The 20,903-nt window shown below is 37.5% G+C and overlaps 1 protein-coding gene across 3 annotated transcripts in view; it reads left to right on the plus strand.

Moving 5' to 3' along the window:
• The first annotated feature begins 1,812 nt into the window (after nucleotides 1-1,812).
• LOC104128617 (SEC23 interacting protein) overlaps nucleotides 1,813-20,903 on the plus strand; it is a 21,492-nt gene continuing 2,401 nt past the window's right edge. Inside the window, exons 1-17 of one of the 3 annotated variants that reach the window (XM_035896894.1) lie at nucleotides 1,813-2,408; nucleotides 3,818-4,013; nucleotides 4,516-4,709; nucleotides 5,050-5,139; nucleotides 6,388-6,508; nucleotides 6,847-6,936; nucleotides 7,557-7,698; nucleotides 9,042-9,250; nucleotides 9,930-10,048; nucleotides 10,634-10,804; nucleotides 11,163-11,258; nucleotides 11,435-11,641; nucleotides 12,269-12,424; nucleotides 13,159-13,261; nucleotides 14,624-14,809; nucleotides 15,717-15,879; nucleotides 18,976-19,076. In XM_035896894.1, the coding sequence (XP_035752787.1) occupies nucleotides 1,860-2,408; nucleotides 3,818-4,013; nucleotides 4,516-4,709; nucleotides 5,050-5,139; nucleotides 6,388-6,508; nucleotides 6,847-6,936; nucleotides 7,557-7,698; nucleotides 9,042-9,250; nucleotides 9,930-10,048; nucleotides 10,634-10,804; nucleotides 11,163-11,258; nucleotides 11,435-11,641; nucleotides 12,269-12,424; nucleotides 13,159-13,261; nucleotides 14,624-14,809; nucleotides 15,717-15,879; nucleotides 18,976-19,057 (2,874 nt within the window). In that variant the 5' untranslated portion in view covers nucleotides 1,813-1,859 and the 3' untranslated portion in view covers nucleotides 19,058-19,076. The remainder of the gene's footprint in view (nucleotides 2,409-3,817; nucleotides 4,014-4,515; nucleotides 4,710-5,049; nucleotides 5,140-6,387; nucleotides 6,509-6,846; nucleotides 6,937-7,556; nucleotides 7,699-9,041; nucleotides 9,251-9,929; nucleotides 10,049-10,633; nucleotides 10,805-11,162; nucleotides 11,259-11,434; nucleotides 11,642-12,268; nucleotides 12,425-13,158; nucleotides 13,262-14,623; nucleotides 14,810-15,716; nucleotides 15,880-18,975; nucleotides 19,077-20,903) is intronic. The other 2 variants (XM_035896893.1, XM_035896895.1) reach the window with 2 other exon arrangements.

Genomic DNA, 20,903 nt, shown 5'->3' on the forward strand with positions numbered 1-20,903 from the left:
TCAGCCTGGGCGCGCGGCGGGGCCCTCTGGGAGCCGGCTGGCATTGGCCGTATCGGACACAGGGGAAGCTTCTGGCAGCTTCTCACAGAAGCCCCCCTTGTAGCCCCCCTGCTACCAAAACCTTGCCATGCAAACTCAATACAGCAAGGAAAGACACAGACTAAATCTCTGAAACCCAGTCGAAATTGGAGAATAGTAGGTGTTTTGTGAAGGAGCATTTGGTAAAGGCCTTGAAAACTCTACAGCACATTGCTACATGTTTGTCATGAGGTGAATTGTCTGCTCTGATACCAATTATTTTGGAAAGCAGAGAATTGACAGTGTGGTATGCAGTGTACGTCTCTCTATTCCACAATGTTTACGAAATGTGAAAAGTAGAATTTTATTGTTTAGAAGTTGAGATCTTTTATTTAGTATAACTGGCTGTTCTGCTTGTAGTTGAAAGATAATCTGTAGGCCTGTTTTCATAGTGGTCATTACTTATAAATGGTTTTTGTATTCTTTACACAATGGTTCAGATATGTAGGTTTTGGCTTTTGTTCATCAAAGTGGAATAAAATGCTATAGGTGAAAGTAAGAGAAATTGGTAAATGCAGGTGATGCTTGCCTCAACCTGACACCGTCTGAAAAGACTGCTAAATAGATGGTCCTTTTTAGTCACAGCAGCTGCTTCTTTTGTGATTAATTAATTAGAGCAGCAGCTTCCTGGGAGATCCTTCTCTGTGGATTCCCCTGTGCTCCCCTGATATATTACAGTTATGTTTGCTGTGGATAAAGACGTTTGTTATTGGCTGCTTGCAGCTGCAGAGATGTTTGGTCTCTCTTTCTTTGGCTGGGGACTGAGTAGCAGAGAAGCAATGATAGCTGTGTGGTTTCTTCCCAACAGCCTGGGGATTATTTGATTGCCAGAGCAGATGACAGCACTCATGACTTCTGCAGATTGCATTGGCTGCTTGCAAGGTGTTCTTCCCTCAGCAGGCAGTTGTGCTCAGACCATCCCAGGTGTAACTGAGTTTACTGCAAGACCTTTGATAATGTCAAACCAATTTTCTCCCCACTTGTTACTAGATCGCTGCAAAACAGAAAATTGTGATTGACCAGGACCTGGCTTACGTATTTTCTCAATGTGAAAGGACAGTCATGGCCTTGCATCTTTTTAAGCCCTCTCCTGCAATTATGCAGGATGATGACTTCTTTTTCTCCACCAGCAGTTTAGCTCTTGTGCCAGTCTAGAGTAGGGTTTTTGGAGAGAGCTGGAGTAAGTCTTGCTTATCAAGAGACTTGGAGTGATGAGTTGTGGCCACCTTGCAAGTCAAATGAGAAACCTTGTGAGGGCACTGCTGAAGGAACAGGAGAGAATGGATTGCTTTGGTCTCTTTGGGATTGTCCTTAAGCTCTACTTTCTAATTTGATTTTGGAATTCTAAAAACTAGAGCATAAATTCCTATGGTTGGTAACTGTTTTCATGGTGAAAGGAAATGAACCAAGGCTACTCTTGCATTTGGAAGGCATAAGGGAAATTGGAAGGGATTTTAGCCCCCTGGAAGCAAGGATCTTTGCCAAGTTGGCGTGGGAAGGCCCTGACTTCAGTCATACTTCAGTCTCTTATTTCAGATTTTTAATTGTTGTTGCTTTATCTGTGTACACTGAGTGACTTTTATGGTCCATTTAAAATGCTCTTGAAGACTTGGTATCTTTTGTTTCATTTTATGGAGTGTTTAGTCATTAAGGATGCGTAAGCTTTATAATGTTTTTAGCTTCATGGGGGCCAACAGAGTTTTGGAAATAGCTGATAATGTTACAGAACATTTTGACTACATATGCTAACCGGTTTGAACCTCTCCCAATAATCTCTAGTGATGTTTTTGTTTTTTGCAGATGATTCTGCAGACGTTGGTGAAGAGGACAGCTTCTTGGGTCAGACTTCTGCCAACCCCAATCCACCACAGACTTTCAACTATTTCTCTCAAGTCCCTAGTAGCAGTGATCCGTTTGGAAGTATTGGGCAGCCACCCTTAACAACTGTTGCACCACCTGTTGGAGCACCAGCCTTCTCCAGGCCTCCAGCTTCACTTCCACTTGTGTCTGGGTTGCAGGATGGGCAAAATGCCTTTTCACTGCATGTTCCCAAGACACAGTCCTCTTACAGTGCACCGCCTACTTCACAGGTGGGAATTGTGGCTTATCAGACTCCTCAGCAGAGCTGTCCCCCACCTGCAAATGTGCCTACTCTTCCCCAAGGAACATCTCAACAGGGGTATAACCCTTATCGGCACACCACCCTGAGCAGCAGAGCTAACCCATACCTTACTCCACCGCAGCTGCAACAGAGTCACATGCCTGCTCAGCCACCGTCCTCTGTACCGCCTGTCCAGATGTATCAGACACCTCCAGGGTCACTGACACAGGTATATAAATCATTCCTGATGTCCTGGTACCAGAACAAAACAGTTTAAGTCACTTTCTTCTTTAAATTGCATATCTTATCTTCTGAAGATTTTTCTTTTCCCCCAACCTCCCCCCCCCGCCCCAAAAAAAAGTCTTGAACCATTTCTGATAGCAAAATCTTTTCACTAGAGCTAGCCCGGAACTGTTGCTTTAGGGAAGCTTCCTGATCTTTTAATTGAGTGTACCTTGAGGCTGTATCTACGTGAGCCTCTGGTGTCAGAAACAAAGCCAGGTTGTGAAGTTCTGTTGCTCTTTTCTGTCTGCTACTGAGTTTGCTGCCATTTCAGCTGTGCTGCTCCATTGTTTGTGTCTCTGCTGTAAATGAGGTCACTTAGACATTTGCAAGATGTGGGCTGAAAATCTCTTTTCAAGCTGGTTTTGCTGGTGAAACCAGGCTGAGGATTTTGTGTGATGTAAAGCATTAATCTCCATTCTTTTTTACCTTCACAAAAGCATTATTAAAATAACTTAAATGGATTAGTAATAATCTGACAAGTTTTCCTTGAAAACAACAAAAAGTGTTTTTATATTGCCTGAGCTATTGTTATATTGCTGCTATTGTTATATTGCTGCTATTGTGAATAAAGGATAGAAAGATTACATAATAACAAAAAAACATAGCAAAGGCAGTAGAACCTGAACAATCTGGAGTTTTATATTAAAGAATTTCAGAACTTCCAATTGCTTGACTTTTATATTTGTACAGTATATTAGGGTTTTGGGGTTTTTTAAAGGTATCGACCAAAGCAATTGTTACTGCTGATATCACTTGCTTTTAGTTGTACTAACTGGGATCTTTCTAGACTTTATATGAAATCAGTTTTATGTAGGCTATAGTTCCTTTCAAAATCAGTTACTTTTCTTGCATCACCAAGGCTGTATTAGAGTTTGAAATCTGCCTCTCCTGATGCAGTTTGCAGGAAGAGAGCTATTACTGAGGTGGGCACTTGTTAGAATTGACAATCTTTATGCAAAAATGTAATTATGTATAAATGAATAATGAGAAGAATATGTTTTTGTTTTCATGTCAGATTTGGTGGCCATGAGAAATACGGTCAGCCTAAGTTTTGAAAATTTAAGAGAATGTTTTTAATCTTACTGGTTTTAGGTAATCAAGGTGCTAGACCTTACAGTTTTTAACAGTATTTGTGGGAACAAAATTCACATCCTTTCTCCATTTGAAAAGGTGTAAGTTTTCAAAAACATGATAAAGTGGACAACTTGTCTATAACATTTTTAGAATGAAAGATAACATTCTTTGGAGGAAAAAATGTTGGAAACACTCTCTGAGTGTTCTCCATAGCAAAGTATAGATCAGTTCTGTAAAAACTATGTGAGATTGAGGTGATGAACCCGTAAGTATTTTCAGTTTCCACAGTCTCAGTCACAGCTTCAAGCTCCCAGGCCTGCAGGTCCACTGGTCCAGGCACCTCCTGTTTTGCTGCAGAACCAATATGAGCCGGTTCAGCCACACTGGTTCTACTGTAAGGAGGTGGAGGACAAGCAAATATGGATGCCGTTCAGCATTCTGGATTCTGCAAAACTAGAGGAAGTCTATAATTCTGGTAAGTTATGAAAATCTTAATTGTATCTTTATTCAGAGGTGAACAGGAAGACTAGAAGGAAGATACTACAGTAATGCCACATGTGTTTGAAAGTGTGATATGACAGTGATAAGTAATATTAATACATATCTCAAAGATGTATTTTGTGCTACTTAATTTATTCACTTACATTGATGCTGTCAGTGTTAAGATATACTAGTACTAGATGTACTAGTAGAACTAGTTATCTGTGGTTTGGTTTGCCTTTTTGTTAAACTGTCAACTCTGGAATAAGTATTCATATCCGGGAGTTGTTCAAAGCTTTTTTTGTTGTGTACAGAGCATATAGAAGCATTTCAGGAACCACGCGATGGTTGCCTGATATTATGAAGCTTCTATTCCGTAGTATAAATATCTGTCTTAATAGCTTAATACTCATCACAGAAGTGATTAGGGCTGGGACGAGAGAGAAAAAAGATTGTATGTATTAGTATCATAACGAAGTGTGACTTCTGTGTCATAGTCCAGCCTGATCCTGAGAGTGTGGTTCTGAGCACTGAGGGGGGACGCTATGATGTGTACCTGTATGACAGAATGAGGAAAGCTGTTTACTGGGAAGAAGAGCCTTCTGAAGTGAGACGATGCATGTGGTTTTATAAGGGAGACAAGGATAGCCGGTTTATTCCTTACACTGAGGATTTCAGTGATAAGCTGGAGGTTAGTATTACCTTTACATAAACTTCACTAAGAACTTAGTAGTTCTTTGTATTTATGACCTTAGAAATACTACTTTGTGTTTCATTAAAGTGGTTTCCAGAATGCACTTTCTGGAACATAAGTAAGCAGATCCTGGAAAGGGGAGTGGCTAGAAGGCCACGTTGCTCATGCGTAAGTCCTGCACCCCTATGACCTAAAATCAACTTGTGTAGTGCTTCACATGACACTTATAATAAAGTTATGTAAATTCTAACCTTAATGTTAAAGATGATGCACAAGGGCAAAAAATAGTTTGTCTGAGAAGGCATACTGATTTTGTGTAACTTTTTTACTGTTTCAGGCAGAATATAAAAGGGCTGTAACTACAAATCAATGGCATCGGCGACTTGAATTCCCGAACGGGGAGACAATTATTATGCATAATCCCAAGGTAATAGATTTTGGTGATTGGTTCTCACAGAATTCACTAGGTCTGAATGAGAAGATGGATGGAAGCATAAATGGAATGCAGTCTGTCTTGCTTGAAACGTACTTGTTGGTTTTGGAGATGTGTGCATTAAAGATAGTAAAGTTTATAGAACGCTGAACTTCTGCTTGCTTCAGTGTGTTGTCACGTGATTAAAAGACAATGCCTTCTGAAACCTAAGAAGAATAAGGGTTTACATAGTAAGTATTTTGACATAAGTGGCAAACAGGAGGCAATTTGAATTAGTTTTACCTCAAACAGTCTGGGCCAAATGGAAGGTAATTTAAACTAAGAGTTTTAATGTGAAGAGCATTAATCGAATTGTAAGGTAATTAGTTTGTGTATCTAAGCCATGAGAAGTCTTCCACTGCAACTATTTTTAGGCCATGTGAAAGTACAGCAAAAAAAGCTTTAAAAATTATTCTAAATACTCTGCTAACAGTCTCTTGTGATTAAAACATGGACTTCAGCCTTATTGACCAATGCTGTTAACTGTTCACTTATCACAGATGCAGTAATTAATAAATAAATAAAATAATCCAAGAGCCAGAAAAGATCGTGGTTGCTCCTACTTTAAGCACTTACTAATACTGGTTAAGGAGCACTTAAATCACTCGGTGTCATAAATATGAATTCAGACTATAGTGAGTGCAAGTGTCACGAGCAGCCATGATACCGAATTCCTCACTTTCTAGGGTTTTGGGGCTATTCTGAATGTTGTTGTCCTTCCCTGAAAAGCACTGTTTGTTTGTTTTCTCACAATAGAGTAATTATAAATAGGGGTAGTGTTCAGTTCCCTCACAAGAACAGTAATCAGCTAAGGCAGAGTAGGTACTGGGATCTAGGACAGAGGAGCTTGAATAATGCTTCTTTGAGGACTTAAAATTGTTAAGAATCGTTGAGCAGATCAGCTTCTTCAACTAGTGGTTACTTTTGTTTAAGTCATCTGGTTGATTTTCAAGCTAATGGGAATTATCTGTGTTATTTTGGAATCTAGTTTTAGTGAAGCTGATGCTGCTACAAGGAATAGTCCTAGGGTTTTCTAAGGCTTTTTTTTTTTTTTTTTGGCATATGTGCTAATTAAAGAAAACAGTTGTCTCAAGTGCAAGGTAAAGCAATCAAAAAGTGTGTTAAACCATGCAATGCTTTCAGACTAACAATATGAATAATAAGGTTTTTTGTGTTTGTAATTGGACAATGTATTTTTTTCAGGTCATAGTTCAGTTCCAACCTTCTGCCACACCAGATGAATGGGGAACCACTCAAGATGGTCAGGCAAGACCAAGGGTAGTAAAACGTGGAATTGACGATGACCATGATGAAATTCCTGATGGTATGTGATCACTGTATGCAAGTCTGCAGCTTGAGCAGTCAATTTGTTTCTGTGCAAAAGTTGGACCCTAGTGGGTGAAGCGGCAATGCACTGTTTGTGCCTAGAGTCTAAAGATTAAAGTTGTTCTTGAAGTAAGCTGCTTGAAAGAACTGCTTGAAAGAGGTTATCTGGTTTTGGTTTTTTTTAATCAAGGGAGTCTTGTGGGCTGTGTTATATTCTTAACCATGTTATGTAATAGGCTTTATAAAGCAAATATATTTTAACATTGCTTGACTCTAAAGTTCACCACTGCAGTATGTATTAGTATTCTGATTTTTTTAAATTTTCTTTTTCTACAGGAGAAATGTCCCAAATTGACCATCTAGTATTTATGGTTCATGGCATAGGTCCTGTATGTGACTTGAGGTTTAGAAGCATTGTTGAATGTGGTAAGTTTTTGCTTGTTTAATGAGCAGTCATATTCTTAACTGTTTAAATGTGGGTCTCTATATCTCATATTCAGATAAGCACGTCTTTTTTTTTTAAAGTCTCTAATATTAAGAAGTTAAATTTCTGGTAGGAGTTTTTCCTGATTATTTTCAAAAAGCAGAATCTCTGTTTGGTCAGACTTACAGCTTTAACTTTTATTAGTCCTCAGTATCAGACTTGGCTTTTGGAGTGTGTAGGGTTGATTTTTTTTTTTTTTTTTTTTTTTTGGTGGTGTGGGTGTATGTGTGTGGTTTGTGTGGGTTTGTGTGGGGTGGTTTTTTGTTTGCTTTTTGGTTTTTTTAAACACTCCAGCACAGCTGACTAAATGACTGTTCGTGGAGTAAAAATACATTCATTGTGAGATAAATAGAAGATTGCTAGAAAATCCACTTTAAAAAAAATATTTTTTTCTTATAGTTAGAGGATTAATAGATTAATACTTGCAAAGATTTTTCCACTTCTCAGTTTCCCTCATTTGCATTTTGACTATGTCTGAAATTGGAGGAGGGAAGAATGTCTGTAAATGTGTGTTGCTTGAGTACTGCTACTAGCACATTTTCATTACTCCTCTTCTCTACAGTTGATGATTTTAGGACTGTTTCTCTGAAGTTGTTGCAGACTCACTTTAAGAAATCTTTAGAAGAACGTAAAGTGAGCAGGGTGGAATTCCTCCCAGTTCACTGGCATAGCTCTCTGCATGGAGATGCAACAGGTGTGGACAGGTGAGTATATTGTTTAATGTTATGAACTTCACATAAGCTGCATCTTAACAGTTTTCATAAAGTGGATAAAAAGAGAAGTTAATATGCTCTTTAGACTAGATGAATAAGTGTGTGACTGGGTTACAAAAAAGAATCGCTAATTTTTTTTTAATTGACATTTTGATGAGTATAGGGAAAGCTGGAAAGGCATGTGGAGTATTTTCTCTTGTTTATTTTCATGACACAGAGTGACGGATACATATACACACTTTTCCAATACTGCATTTTCATGAAAGTGGCTAATGTGCTGATACGTATGATAAATGAATGCATAGAGATAGTGATTGTAGGTCTGTGGTGGTGAGCATAGACATGTATTGTCCAGCAACAGATATGTACAATTTTGTGGAGAGTCTTCTCTCCTGTACCTTCCTGCAGTCTCGTTGCGTCTGACGCTAGGAGACGTCAGTGTCCTCTTTGTGAGGAAGGCATTGAGCCCTCTGTCCAGTCCTAAGAGTAGTAGTTGAATTATGATTAGGCAGTTGAGCGAAGTTTTTTTGGGGGTTGTTTTTTTTTTTTGAAACAAAGTATCTATATTTGGGTAGGAGTATTAAAAGCATTTTAAAATCTGTTTTGAAATCACTTCTTGGTGACTATCCCTTTGCTGCCACTTGACATTTCAAGCTGATTTCTCTTGCTCAAAGATGGGGAAGTAGAAATTGCAAGGGTAGCAACCTGTACCGCTTCTTGTTGCACGCTGGTGTTCTCCAGACTGTTCTAGCTCAGTCAAGTCGAGTCTTACTCCTTTATTCTCATTTGAACACTGCATTATCATGAGGGATGAAGATCCTCATTCTGTTATTCAAACCAGGCAATGCTAACTAATGCGGTCTCAGTTCTCTAGCGATTCCATTACAGCTGTCATAACTCCAGGCAGACAGAAGGTAATGCCAAGCCTTTTCTCCAAAAAGAGAGTATTATGTTGCCTGTTACTTCAATTTCACCTTCAATTTTTATATGCGAGTTCTTTTTCTCTTCCACTTCTACCAACCTGCTCACAAAACTTCCCTGTTAGTATATAAGAGCAGTGTTGGAACAGAGAAGAGATTGTTTCAGGCATCCCTTCAGCCTGGTGAGAAAAAAGGGAGCTGTATCTTCCTCAAATAAGTACAATCAGCAGATAGCACTAATGTATGAATATGCAACAATGCCGGAAGGCTATATGGGTTTTTTTTAATGTCTGTAGAGACCATATCTGTATATTTACACTGCAGTTCTATTACCTGCCATTTCAAGAGTTAACAAAGTTCTTATCTGCGTTTCTTTAAAGGCATTCATGCTTCTAATGATTTTTGTGTTACTAGGAACATAAAAAAAATCACTTTGCCAAGCATTGGACGCCTGCGCCATTTTACCAATGAAACGCTCCTTGACATACTGTTTTACAACAGCCCCACCTACTGTCAGACAATTGTAGACAAAGTGGGCATGGAAATGAATCGTTTGTATGCACTTTTCATGAGTCGCAATCCAGACTTCAAAGGAGGAGTCTCTGTCGCCGGGCACAGTTTAGGTAATTATCGAAGGAACTGATTTGGGATAAAACCAGCATTCTTACACTAAGGGGAGTGGAACCTTCATTAAGCATAAGCCTAAAACTAGCTGATAGGATATGGCTGTCTTTCAGAATACTGCTGACTAAAAGTTGAACACCTTTCAATAAGTTTATAAAGCTTTGAGAGAAGGTTAGTATTTATGGATGCATGCATTTCCCCCTTCCTCCCCTCTCCTTAGTTTCCTTCATGAAGACTTAGTGTGTAATTTGTGTTTAAAAGTTGACAGGTTATCTGGTGTCTTGTTAGGTGGGTAACTTCTGTGTCTCGGAACCCCCACTTAGTAAAAGTAAGATAATTTTTTGGAACATAGAAGAAGTGTTATAAAGGCATATGCCATACCGGTTTCGGCTGGTACTTTTCCTCCAGTTTGGCAAGCAGTCTAAGATGGTTAAAGGAAAGATAGCTTAATTGTGGCAACTGCATAAAGCTATTTCACATGAACAGGGAAAAAAAAAGGTTTGCTTTTTGCTGAGAATGATCATGTGCAAGTTAATATGTGGGTATTTTAGTTTTAATTCAGCCATCTTTTTTGATCAATCTATACACTGCTATTACTATTGCATATAAATCTTGCTTAGCATTTAGGGACAAGAAATCTGGTATCTTTCCCAAGGCAACTTTAATTCCTGTTTCCAGGTTCCTTAATTCTATTTGACATGTTATCTAACCAGAAGGACTTAGCTTCATCAGTAAATACTGGACCGTTCTCTGGTGTTAATGGAACTGTAAAGGATGGAGCTGTTCATGATAAACAGGTAATTTGCATACTAGTCTTCCCAGGCAAATAGATCTGATATTTTCAGCAACTTTTTCTTAAGTTTTCAGAACTTATTAGCTGAAATACAGCTGTGGGTTCTGATAGTACATTTTAACATGTTAATGGAAATGTGCAGTTTTGTAAATATTGTCAGTTCTCAGGACAAGCTATCTGCATCTCTCTCAAGTTACAGTAATGGGATGTGATCATGAACATCAGCTTTGACCCTTGTAGACGCGTAACTTGGTCTGAATAGTATCTGAATGGTGGGGGAGATGCATAAGAGGGAAAGAAACTGTCTGTGTTCAGGCTAGAAATAGTGACCAGTTTGATGAAACGGAAATATTTTTGAGTTTCAGAAAGCTCAAATAACCTTTTACCTCTCTTAGTAATACTTAAATATGTATTTTGCTGATCTATTATTAGTGGAAAATCTGTATCCTGCTTTACTAAAAATGGGCATAAATTTACAAAGCTTACATAATGTTTTTAAGAAAAAGCAGTTGTATTTACTTGTACTTGTATGCATATTGGCTTCTCACTGTTAGATGATGTGATTCTGTTTCTGTGCTGTTTTTTTAAGGTGACTGAAGATACCAGTTCCTTGGGATCCTCAATTACCACTTCTGGTGATGACCTTTGTGAGCCCGAAGTAGATGATGATGTTCCTACTTTGCAGAAGACTCTGGAAATGCTTAGTTTGTCAGAGTATGCAAGCACATTTGAAAAGGAGCGAATTGACATGGAGTCTCTGGTACAATAATATTCACTTGACTTACGGGGATTGCCAGGGTATGGAGGTTTATGTTTGGGTTTTTTGTGTTGGTGGTTTTATATTTTTTAAAATTAATTTAGTGTACCACGAGGCACAAAAGCATTGCAGAGGGGTAAAACAATTAATGTCTGACATAAAGACTAAATGTTAGGTGACTTTTTTCCCCAGTTATTTTAGGGCACTTTGTATCATGTCTTTTTAATTTTTTTGTAATTTCTGTAGCGTTATAAAATGTCTTATTAATTCATAAGTCATTGTGAATAAGAAACGATATATGTTACTAGAAAAATTATAAAGTATCTTTTGATGTGTGGTGGGTTTTTTTTTTTTTTTTTAGTTGATGTGTACAGTCGATGACCTGAAGGAAATGGGGATACCTCTTGGACCAAGAAAGAAAATAGCTAATTTTGTAAAAGACAGAGCGACCAAGCAGGTAAGTATGTTTTTCAGGAATGAAATAAGAAGTTGTTAAGCAAATGTAATTGACTTCCTTGCTGTGGAGTAACTTCTATTCTTTAACACACTTGTTAATATCATGGATATATTAAAGGAATTTTGACAACTGAAATAAATTCTTTTTTTTCATGGTTTTGAAATTTGACTCAAAAGGAACAAAAGAAAGCAGTAGCAGAAAAGAAAGCAGTGCTGGCTGCCACACTCCAAACTCAAGAAGATGTCCAGAAAGCAAAAGGGACAGTTAGTTCTGTCTCCCCTTCAGAGTCTGGTCAGCTGCACCCAAAGAGGAAGCTTCCAGTTGGTGCATCAGTTTCTTCTGTGAACATTGACTATGAGTATTTTGAAGTCGGAACTGGCCAGGTGAGACTATGCAAATTTAAATTATTCGTTTGGAACAATGCTGTCCTTTTTGCTTGGTTTGTTTTTTTTTTTAATGTTGATGACTTTGTGCTATTTCCCTTGATTGTTATACAAAAGTTATGTTTATAAAGAACTTTACCCTTTGGCAGGAGGGAGGACTTGGAGAGTAGGTTAGATTACTGAAAATCAACACTTACTGTAACGATTTTTTCTTTCAGCAGTGAATGAGCTGTAAACACGGTTCTGTTGCAGAAGCAGAACTGTGTGAGTGACACAATATTGAATGTTTCTGTGGATTTAAGTTTAACATGGTAGCCTAAACTGATCCATTTATGCTGTTATATTTAAGTTTACCTCAAACTTAACTTAAAAACCAAACCTCGAAGGCTTCCTGTTTTAACTTTTTTTTCTACTTTTGAATTTAAGAAAACCATTTTAATGTTATAATATTAAGATGCACTGGTACCATAGCATTGGTATGGAAGAGGGCAAAGCAGCTGAAGCTTCCTGGAAGTACTGTGAGCATGTGGTTGATTTAATACACAACTTGTTTTTCCTTTCTAGCTAAGCATTATATTAACGAGCTGGCACTTCTGGGATATTACATATCTGACTTCTGTCTGGTAGGTTTCTGTGGTTTACAGTGCACTGGACTTTGAACCAGATATTTTCTTTGCTCTCGGTTCTCCTATTGGTGTGTTCCTTACTGTGAGAGGTGTGGAGAAGATTGATGAAAACTACAGGCTTCCTACCTGCAAGGGATTCTTCAATATCTATCATCCAGTGAGTAAGCAGTACTTCTGAGATTCAATTTTAGTTGATGCAGAAGACAACAATGCAGAATACTAAATTTTAACTGCTGAGCATTATACCTCCTGTTCCCCTGCACACATTTCCCAAAATACCCTTTAAAAAAAAAAAACCAAACCTGAAATATATATTTCAAATATTTGTGGTCTTTTACTGCAAATGTAAAGTAGAGCTGGCTATAGCTTGCATACCTAGCATTCTAGGTATGGCTTGGCTTGATAATATTTGCCCTGATCATTTTTTTTTCATTAATTTCAAGCCACTCTTGTAGATTTTTATGAAGTATTTGTATTTGAGCTGTACACAGGACTTTTCTGAGTTTCCAGTTTAGATTCTGGTAAATGTAGAAATCATTAAAGGTTTTGCAGTACATGCAGTACATTTGTCCTCTTCTGTCCCATCTTGTTTAACAAACAGTGACATGTCGGTAGAGATCATCAGAGTGCAAGAAAATTTTTCTGCTCTTTCACTGTTGTGTTTCCTCTCTTAGGATCTGTCTATAGAAAAACAAGACCTAATTAGTTAATGAACCTGCTTAATCGTATGGTTAAACTATATGGTCACGAACTGAGTTTCTGTAAACTGAAATAGAACAGAATTAAAATATGGCTCTCCGTTAATCATAAATAGATTTTCTTTTTCACTGAAATGTAATAATTAAAATAATTTCTAAGATAACTAAATATCAATGTGTTGTTTCTTAACAGCTTGATCCAGTAGCATACAGGTTAGAACCAATGATCACTGAAGACATGGATTTAAAACCAGTTCTTATTCCACATCATAAAGGCAGAAAAAGACTTCATCTGGGTAAAAAGAAGACTTACTTCATTTATGGATCTCATTCCTAACTTACTCATTTGATGCATTAGAATATTGTAAAATTTCAAGAAACTAATCAATGTTGCTGGATATCTAATTCCATATTTTTTCTAAACATCAGAGGGGATTCCTCCCAGCCCCCTAAGTTGGCCATTCATAATTGCATTCAGATGTAATAATTGCAATTTCTCCAGATTTGACCTTCTAATTAGCAAAGTTCCATTTTAAAATTGCTGTAAATTGCTTGTTCACCTTAATTTCCAAGGTGGTGTGAAACAGAAACTCAATTTACTGGTTTCTTTTACCTTGTTCCTAATGAACACCATGAAGTGTTTATCCAGTGTCTGTTCAATATTGGAAATGTTGAGGAACAAGGTGGTTCCATAGCCATTGGTTGGCAGGGACTGAATCTTGTTGCTCATGAGTACACATCGGATCAAGGTGCTATATTTAAATTTTGCATACCTGATACGGAAAATCAGTTTTGCTCTACAGTTCACAATATTGCTGTTCAAGTTCACACAGCCCTCCGAAAGCCTGTCTTCAGGCACTTGGACAGAAAATTCTGCAGCATCTATACTTTAGAATGGTACATTAGAATGAGTCTGCTTTCCTAGACTAGACAAGGTACTTGTTAAGGAGTGTTTCATGTTACAACTCTCAAAAAGTGTGTATAGTAAAGGAGAAAAATATGGTGTGTTGTTCTTTACTGTTTTTTTCCTTGATGTAGGTGAATGTTCCATAGAATAGGCCTGAGCCCAGATCTAACAGACCCATGTGGTTCTAACCAGTTGTTGTGAAGAGCTCTCCTTCATTCAGAGTTTCCCACCAGTATTGAATGGCAGCTTGATTACTGGTGACACAATTACTGAGCTGTAGCAGAATTACAGGCTAGAGTTGTCTGGTAGTGCTTCTCCAAATTCATTACTGCTGCAAGAGACATTGGCAGCTCTTCTGGTCTTTTCTGCTGTGCTGGAGTTTGAAACTAGTGGCTCTAATTTTCCTTTAGTGTAGGATGTTAAGAGTGACTGTGGGGGTGGTGGTGTTGAGGGATTGGCTGGTGTAGCTATTTTTGTGGACCCTTCTGGACTTGGAGGCTGTTGGACTGTTTCCTATGCTAGTAGGTGTTAACTCATTGACCCATTCAATGAGAAACCATTGTGTATTAATTACATCTCACCTAATCTTTTGAAATGGAATAGAGAAGCAAGAAACAGATGTTCATGACATAGCAGGCTTGTTTCTCCTAATAATTGGAATGTTTGTTGAACAGGGTTTAATCATTCTGGTTTTAGTTTATAATTTTAAATCCTTCTACTATGGTAGGGTTTTTTTTTTTTTTTCCCTTAGAGTTGAAAGACTCTCTCTCTCGTATGGGATCTGATCTGAAACAGGGTTTTATTAGCTCTCTGAAGAGTGCGTGGCAGACCCTTAACGAATTTGCACGCGCTCATACATCTTCAACTCAGCTACAAGCAGAACTGGAGAAAGTAGCTAACCAAATTAAAGAGGAAGAAGAAAAGCAAGAGGTAGAAGGTATGTGGACACATTATTCGCTTTCTTATAACTTACGATATTGAATTAGTAGAAACTTGAGTATCCTAGTGATTGCTTGCTATTGATTTTCCTGACCCTATTAAGGAGGCCTCTGTGCTTTTGGAGTATATAACATTAAATGTAAGATCTACTGCTGCATTTTTTTGTCTTTTTAGGAAAGCAAAAGTTAACAACTTTTATTGAAGGATATTTTAGGCTTGAGTTTGTGTAACCTTTCAACTTTCAATTGGAAGGGCAGGTTTCTAAATTAGCTGTGTTTTCTTTCCTCTCAGGGCAAATTAGTACAAATAAATATATGAGATTTATTCTCTTCAGTAGTATTCTGCTGAGTTTTTGGGATGAGCTAAGAAGAATTAAATATGTGCTCCAACAGAAAAAATTGCAGTTGAGGAAAATAAATTTAAGTCAGTATAAATATTATCCCTAATGATACCAAGGGTAGGCTTCCCAGTTGTGAATTGTCTGTCGGTGTTTACTAATTCTGCCTTCTCTGTACTTACAATGAAAAAAACATTCCTCCTAGTTTAAATTGAGATAGTGACTGACTCTATGCAAGGGGGACTTAAAAATACATTATTTCAGGTTATTCACTTGACTGGATCTATTTGTGTATAAACAGTGGGGTTTGTTTATAAAATTGCTCAGCTATTACTTTATGTGAGCTATTCTTCAAACAAATTCTGTTTAAACTGTTATGAAAGAATGAAGTCTAGAGTTCCAGTAACCTTTCTGAATTATGCAGTGGCATGCTAGTCAGTTGAGGCTGTTATTATTGTCTTGTTGCAGTGCTTAGCAATTATAGCAGGGAAAATGGGTGATATTTCTTGATTATAGTCAAGCAGGGTGTGCTTGAAAATAGTTTAAATCTTAAACTCTTTAATTGTAGCTGAAAAGATCACTGAAAGTCCAGACCCTCCCAGAGATGAAGATTTTTTAGTGAAGGTTGGAATGCTAAATGGAGGACGTCGTATTGACTATGTTCTACAAGAAAAACCAATAGAAAGCTTCAATGAATACCTTTTTGCTTTACAGAGTCATTTGTGCTACTGGTAAGGGGAAATAGTTGTGATTCTGTAAATACTACTTTCCTGATATTACTGTATATCTTTAAAAGCTTGTAATGACATACCTACCATTTATCTTACTGTTGCTTATTATTTACCTGTGACCAATACGATAAAAGCTAGAATCATGTTGAGTATTTTTTAATGAAAACTTAGATGATATCTCTCAAAAATCACACCTTAGTGTTTCACTTGAAATACATTTTCACAAAATTAATTGGGTTTATATACACAGATATATTTTTCAGGCTACTGCTGATTTGAGAAGTTACATATTGCAAAAAGACCAACAAATTCTAAAGCTAACAGAATAGGATTTGTTCCAGTGGTTGATGTGTATGCATGTGACTTAGGAGACCCGAGTTTTCTAGGTCTTTGTAATCTTGGAAATGTTTTCCAAGATGACTGTGGAGCTGGATAAGAGGTCCTCATCACCTAATTCTGAAGTGGCCTCTTGTTTGGAAGGATCCCAGACAGGCATACTGTAAAGATAGATAAATTTGTTATGCTCTGGATGCTCAAGTGATATATAATTGAGACGATTCAAGTATTAAGGTAAACAGTATCTATGACTGTCCAGGAATGTCAGTCTCAAGGTGTCGCACCTAGATGTGACTATTATCTACCTCATTTCAAAATAAAATTCTGTGTTAACACAAAGTAAACAAACCTATCATCCTGTTTGCAATGAAGATGTTGCATACTGTTCTCTTGAACTTTGACACTCAAGACACACACCTTTAGCTACAGTTATTTTCAGAACAAGGAGAGTTCGAGGAGCATTTTGACAACTGTAGTTTTTCAAATAAAACTATTCACGAAGGAATGGTATTAGACTACAGTATATAGTAAAACTTTATTACCTCTTCATGTTGGAAGGAAATTGCTGCGTATTGATGCTCTGCTATCAAAGATTAACAAATAAAAGGAAGAAAAAAGGCACAGTGGATCGTCCTGTAAATGTGAATGGTTATGATTTACCACTTGTGTAGAGTGGTTGCTCACATACAGAACAATTTATAGAACAAGCAGCAGAGTTTGGTGTCATCACGTAGTCAGAGCTGCAGTACACCATTGCCTTATCTGGATTTGGATTTTTTTTTTTTAAGTGCTTACATGTTTCAAATGTAGAAAGATATAATTCTGTTTATAGGAATGGAATAGCAGTAACTATTGACCTGTTGCATTTGCACTTATGAGTTGCTCTCTTTTTTTTTTTTTTTTCCTTTTTTTGAGTATGCTGTTGCGTGCATTTTATTACTGTCATAAAATTAACCACACATGAAAATACACAAGATGTGGAATGGTAGAGCAAAGTATGTGTAAACTGTATTTGGCAACACGACAGCACAACCTTATATAAAATAGACAAGCTGGGATATCAGTTGCTGAGCTGTGCAAAATGCTCTTGGTGAGGGAGGAGTGATAGTCTTCTTGGTTTGAGTTTAGCAGGTGCTGGACAGGCAGTGTTCTACACTATTTTTGAAGGTTTTGATTTTCAATAGCTAATAATATTTAGAAACAAGCATTTTTCCAGAGGTTAAAATTGACAGCATTACCTGAAGGATCTTATTAAAGTCAGTAACATTGGTCAGTAGCTGCTGGAGAAGGGATTTGCAGGGCTGCAGTGTTGATGTGTGCCAGCACTGTTGAGCGTGGAGCTCTGGTGGGGCTCCCCAGGCAGTCAGTGACCCAGTGGGGTGGCAGTGCCGTTTCATGGGTAGAGTTGAAGGAACAGAGAATTCTCTTCCACAAGGCGGCAGCCGATCATTGCCAGGTTTTTAAAAACTTGCTATCCATAGCTGCTTTTTTTTTTTTTTTTTTTTTTTCACTCGTCTCGATTAAGGAAGATAAGCACGATAATTAACAACCCAAATATGGGAGTGAGGCTGCTAGGTTGGTTTTTTTGTTTGGGGTTTTGTTTTTTTTTTTTTCTTGGAGGGGGGTGGTGGGGAAAGCCTTAAATGAAACAACCTGTGTGTTAAGAGAGAATGGAGCTTCCATGTTGATCCTTCTGCTTGCTTGTTTGCTTGCTCATTTAATAGCACACATCATCAAGAAACGTAGTTACGATCTCTATGCTCAATTGTGGAAAATACTTGTAGTCCCTTATCTTGCACGTTTAACTCTGTCCTGGTGTTCCTCACATTTAGGCAGTCAGAACCGTGATCCTCCAAATTCCCTTTACTGTCTCCCTATGTAATTTCTTTTAAAAAGCACGGGAAGCTACCCTTATCTAACAATTCCTACAGCTTTGGAACTTTGTTAAAATTTGCCTGTTTAACTTTGTTCTTTTTTACAGTGGTTGTAACTCTTTTGTATTAGTATTGTTTATGTGTGTCTAAATAACACTTTGTTGACAAATAAGAAAATTAAGTCTGTCTATGTTAAATTTGAATTCAGATAGCCTGAAGCTTTGATTTTGAAAAAGGGAGGGAAAACACCAACTTGGAAACATAGCACTTGGATTATATTAATCTTTACATTATTTGAGAACTTACTTTTTAATGGTAAGGAAGAGAGGAAGACTATAGATATTTCATATAGTCTATTTACAAGGAAGTGCTAGACAGTTAGGAGAGAGGAATTAGAATATTGTTGATATAACTAGCAAGGCTGAGTTTTGATATTGGTCTAATAGATGCAGTGGAGCAAGCAAAGGAAGAAAGCCTCAACAAGTAGAATGTATTCTCAGTGGAATATGTTCAGAAGCACATTGGAGACAAGAAGTGATAGATTATTTGAGGAGATTTAAGCCAAACCAATAACATCAAAGAAGTGGATAGAGAAGAGGATTTCAAGTTGCAACCCCTTACTAAGTTAGGCAGGACAGAGCAGGGGAAAAATGCAGTAGAAAAAGGTAAATGTGTAGGCTAGGGCTGATAGCAGAAATCCAAAATTGATGAAGAATTGTAGCTCAAAGGAAGTTGGTAGTGGGTAAGGCCATGTTTCTGAAAGATAAGGACTAGGGCAAACTTTTGTGCAAACTTTTTAGAGAGCTTGAAATATGGCTTACAAGAGTTAGAACATGGACCATACCAAAATAACTTTTTTTTTTTTTTTTTTTTCAATTCTTCATAGGGGATCTGAAGACACTGCCTTGCTGTTTCTCAAAGAAATATACAGGACTATGAATATTAATCCTGAGCAGCCACAGCATTGATGTATAGAAACATGAATTTGTAAGTTTGTTCAAGTATAACTTATGTACTCATATTAAATTCAGCTGCAACTTAGATGCCTTTACTTTCCCTTTTTCCTCTGAAGTTTAAACTATTAAGCAGGCAGCCACAAAGTATCATTTTGATTGTAAAACCAATTTCTAGGCTTAAATGCAGGGGAAGTCTTCGAGTTCTTCCCCCTCTTCCTTCCCAACAGATATCTGATGTTAAGAGGTTTTGGTATGGGATAATAACTGGCAGTACAAATATGTCAAAAAATATGATCACTCTTTATCATGTTTCTCTCCCAATGTAGTTATTCAGTGAATGTTCGAGTGTAGGAAAAAGTGGTGATACTGAATGTGATGAAACTTCATTTACAGTGCAGCAGATTAAAGAACACCAACAGAGTTCCAGTGTTGTAATGAGTTGTAGTATTGGTTGACCAATTGTGCACATGCATGCCAGGGATGAAGTTGCTTCTTTCCTAAGAAGGTGTTAAACATTGATAGTGATAAATTACTGAATAAAATCTCTATATATGCTACTATTTTATTATCTTTGTATAGCTTAACAATTTCAGTGGAACAAGTGAAACAATATAGCATGTAAGTTGGTTCACTCTGAAATTAAATACAAATATAATTGATTATCTTAGATCTGACACATACTTGCAGGTATTTTTATTTTAAGAAATGTGTGTCCTAACTGAGGACCTGTATTGTACCAGTTTGCATCATTGGATCTTGTAGAAAAGGCTATATTTTCTTTTGAGAGGCAAGGAGGAAGAAATACGCACCTTGCCTTTTTGGAATCGTACAAGATAGTTCTGATGTATTTCTCCATTTTTCAGAAGAACTGGTAATGTCAAGGTACATAAATACCTAGTATGAAGAGAAATACTTGACATTTCAGAGGAATATTCTAGATACCTTTAACTACTGCCATACAGTTTTAGTACTCTTTTGTAACAAAATGCTTCTGATGGTCCAGTTGATAGCATCTTTTTTTTTAAATGAAATGTCATAGCTGATCAAATGCATTTTTTAAAGCATGGCCAAGTAATAGGAAAAAGGCACTGTTTGTCTGCACAGCTCTGACGGTGGTGTCAATTATCACAAAGGCTTGTGCAGAGTCTCAAGTCACAGCTGCAGAGTTTTTTCTCTGCTTTTATTTCTTTATGACAGCTTAGGGTGAAATCATACGAAGCTTATTGCTACAGAAATAACTTTCAGTCTCATTGGCAGGGATGGGAGGTGATAATTTATCACTACAAAGCTAAAAGTGGGTTTGTTGCTTAGCTTCAGCAGACACTGGGATTTTGTCACTGAGAACTACACAGTCTGTGAACATTTTAGCAGGATGTCGTGCAACAAAGTACAGTCAAGGATGTCTGTGCGATTGCAATACCATTAGGAATTGCTCAGAACTTCTCTTGGCACCTGGTTGACTGAACAGCATTTGAGAGTAGGATTCAGATCCCAGAGGCTTAAATGGGAAAGCAGTTAGGGCCCACTGGGATGCACTTAATGACAAGTGGTATCTTGGGAAGGCTGCACACTTGGTCTTGTATGAGAATAAATATCTCTACATACACTGTGTTAAAATAATTATCACCTGTCTTGCAGTAGGGAAAAGGAAAATTCTGCCCCAGTATTAGGTAGTAGTCAGGTAGGGTTAGTATGTGGGTGTTTTCTTTTTTTCTTATAAGACCTTCAGATGTGAAGGGTGGTGGTGTGAAGATAACGGATTATCCAGGAGTTCCTATGACAGCAACATCCTTTTTACCTACCTAGAAGTAGGTAATATGAAGAAACAGTCTCTCTCTATGAGGGCTGCTCAAGGGAA

This window comes from Egretta garzetta, unplaced genomic scaffold (assembly GCF_000687185.1).
Source record: "Egretta garzetta isolate BGI_Z169 unplaced genomic scaffold, ASM68718v1 scaffold486, whole genome shotgun sequence".
Lineage (NCBI taxonomy): Eukaryota > Metazoa > Chordata > Aves > Pelecaniformes > Ardeidae > Egretta > Egretta garzetta.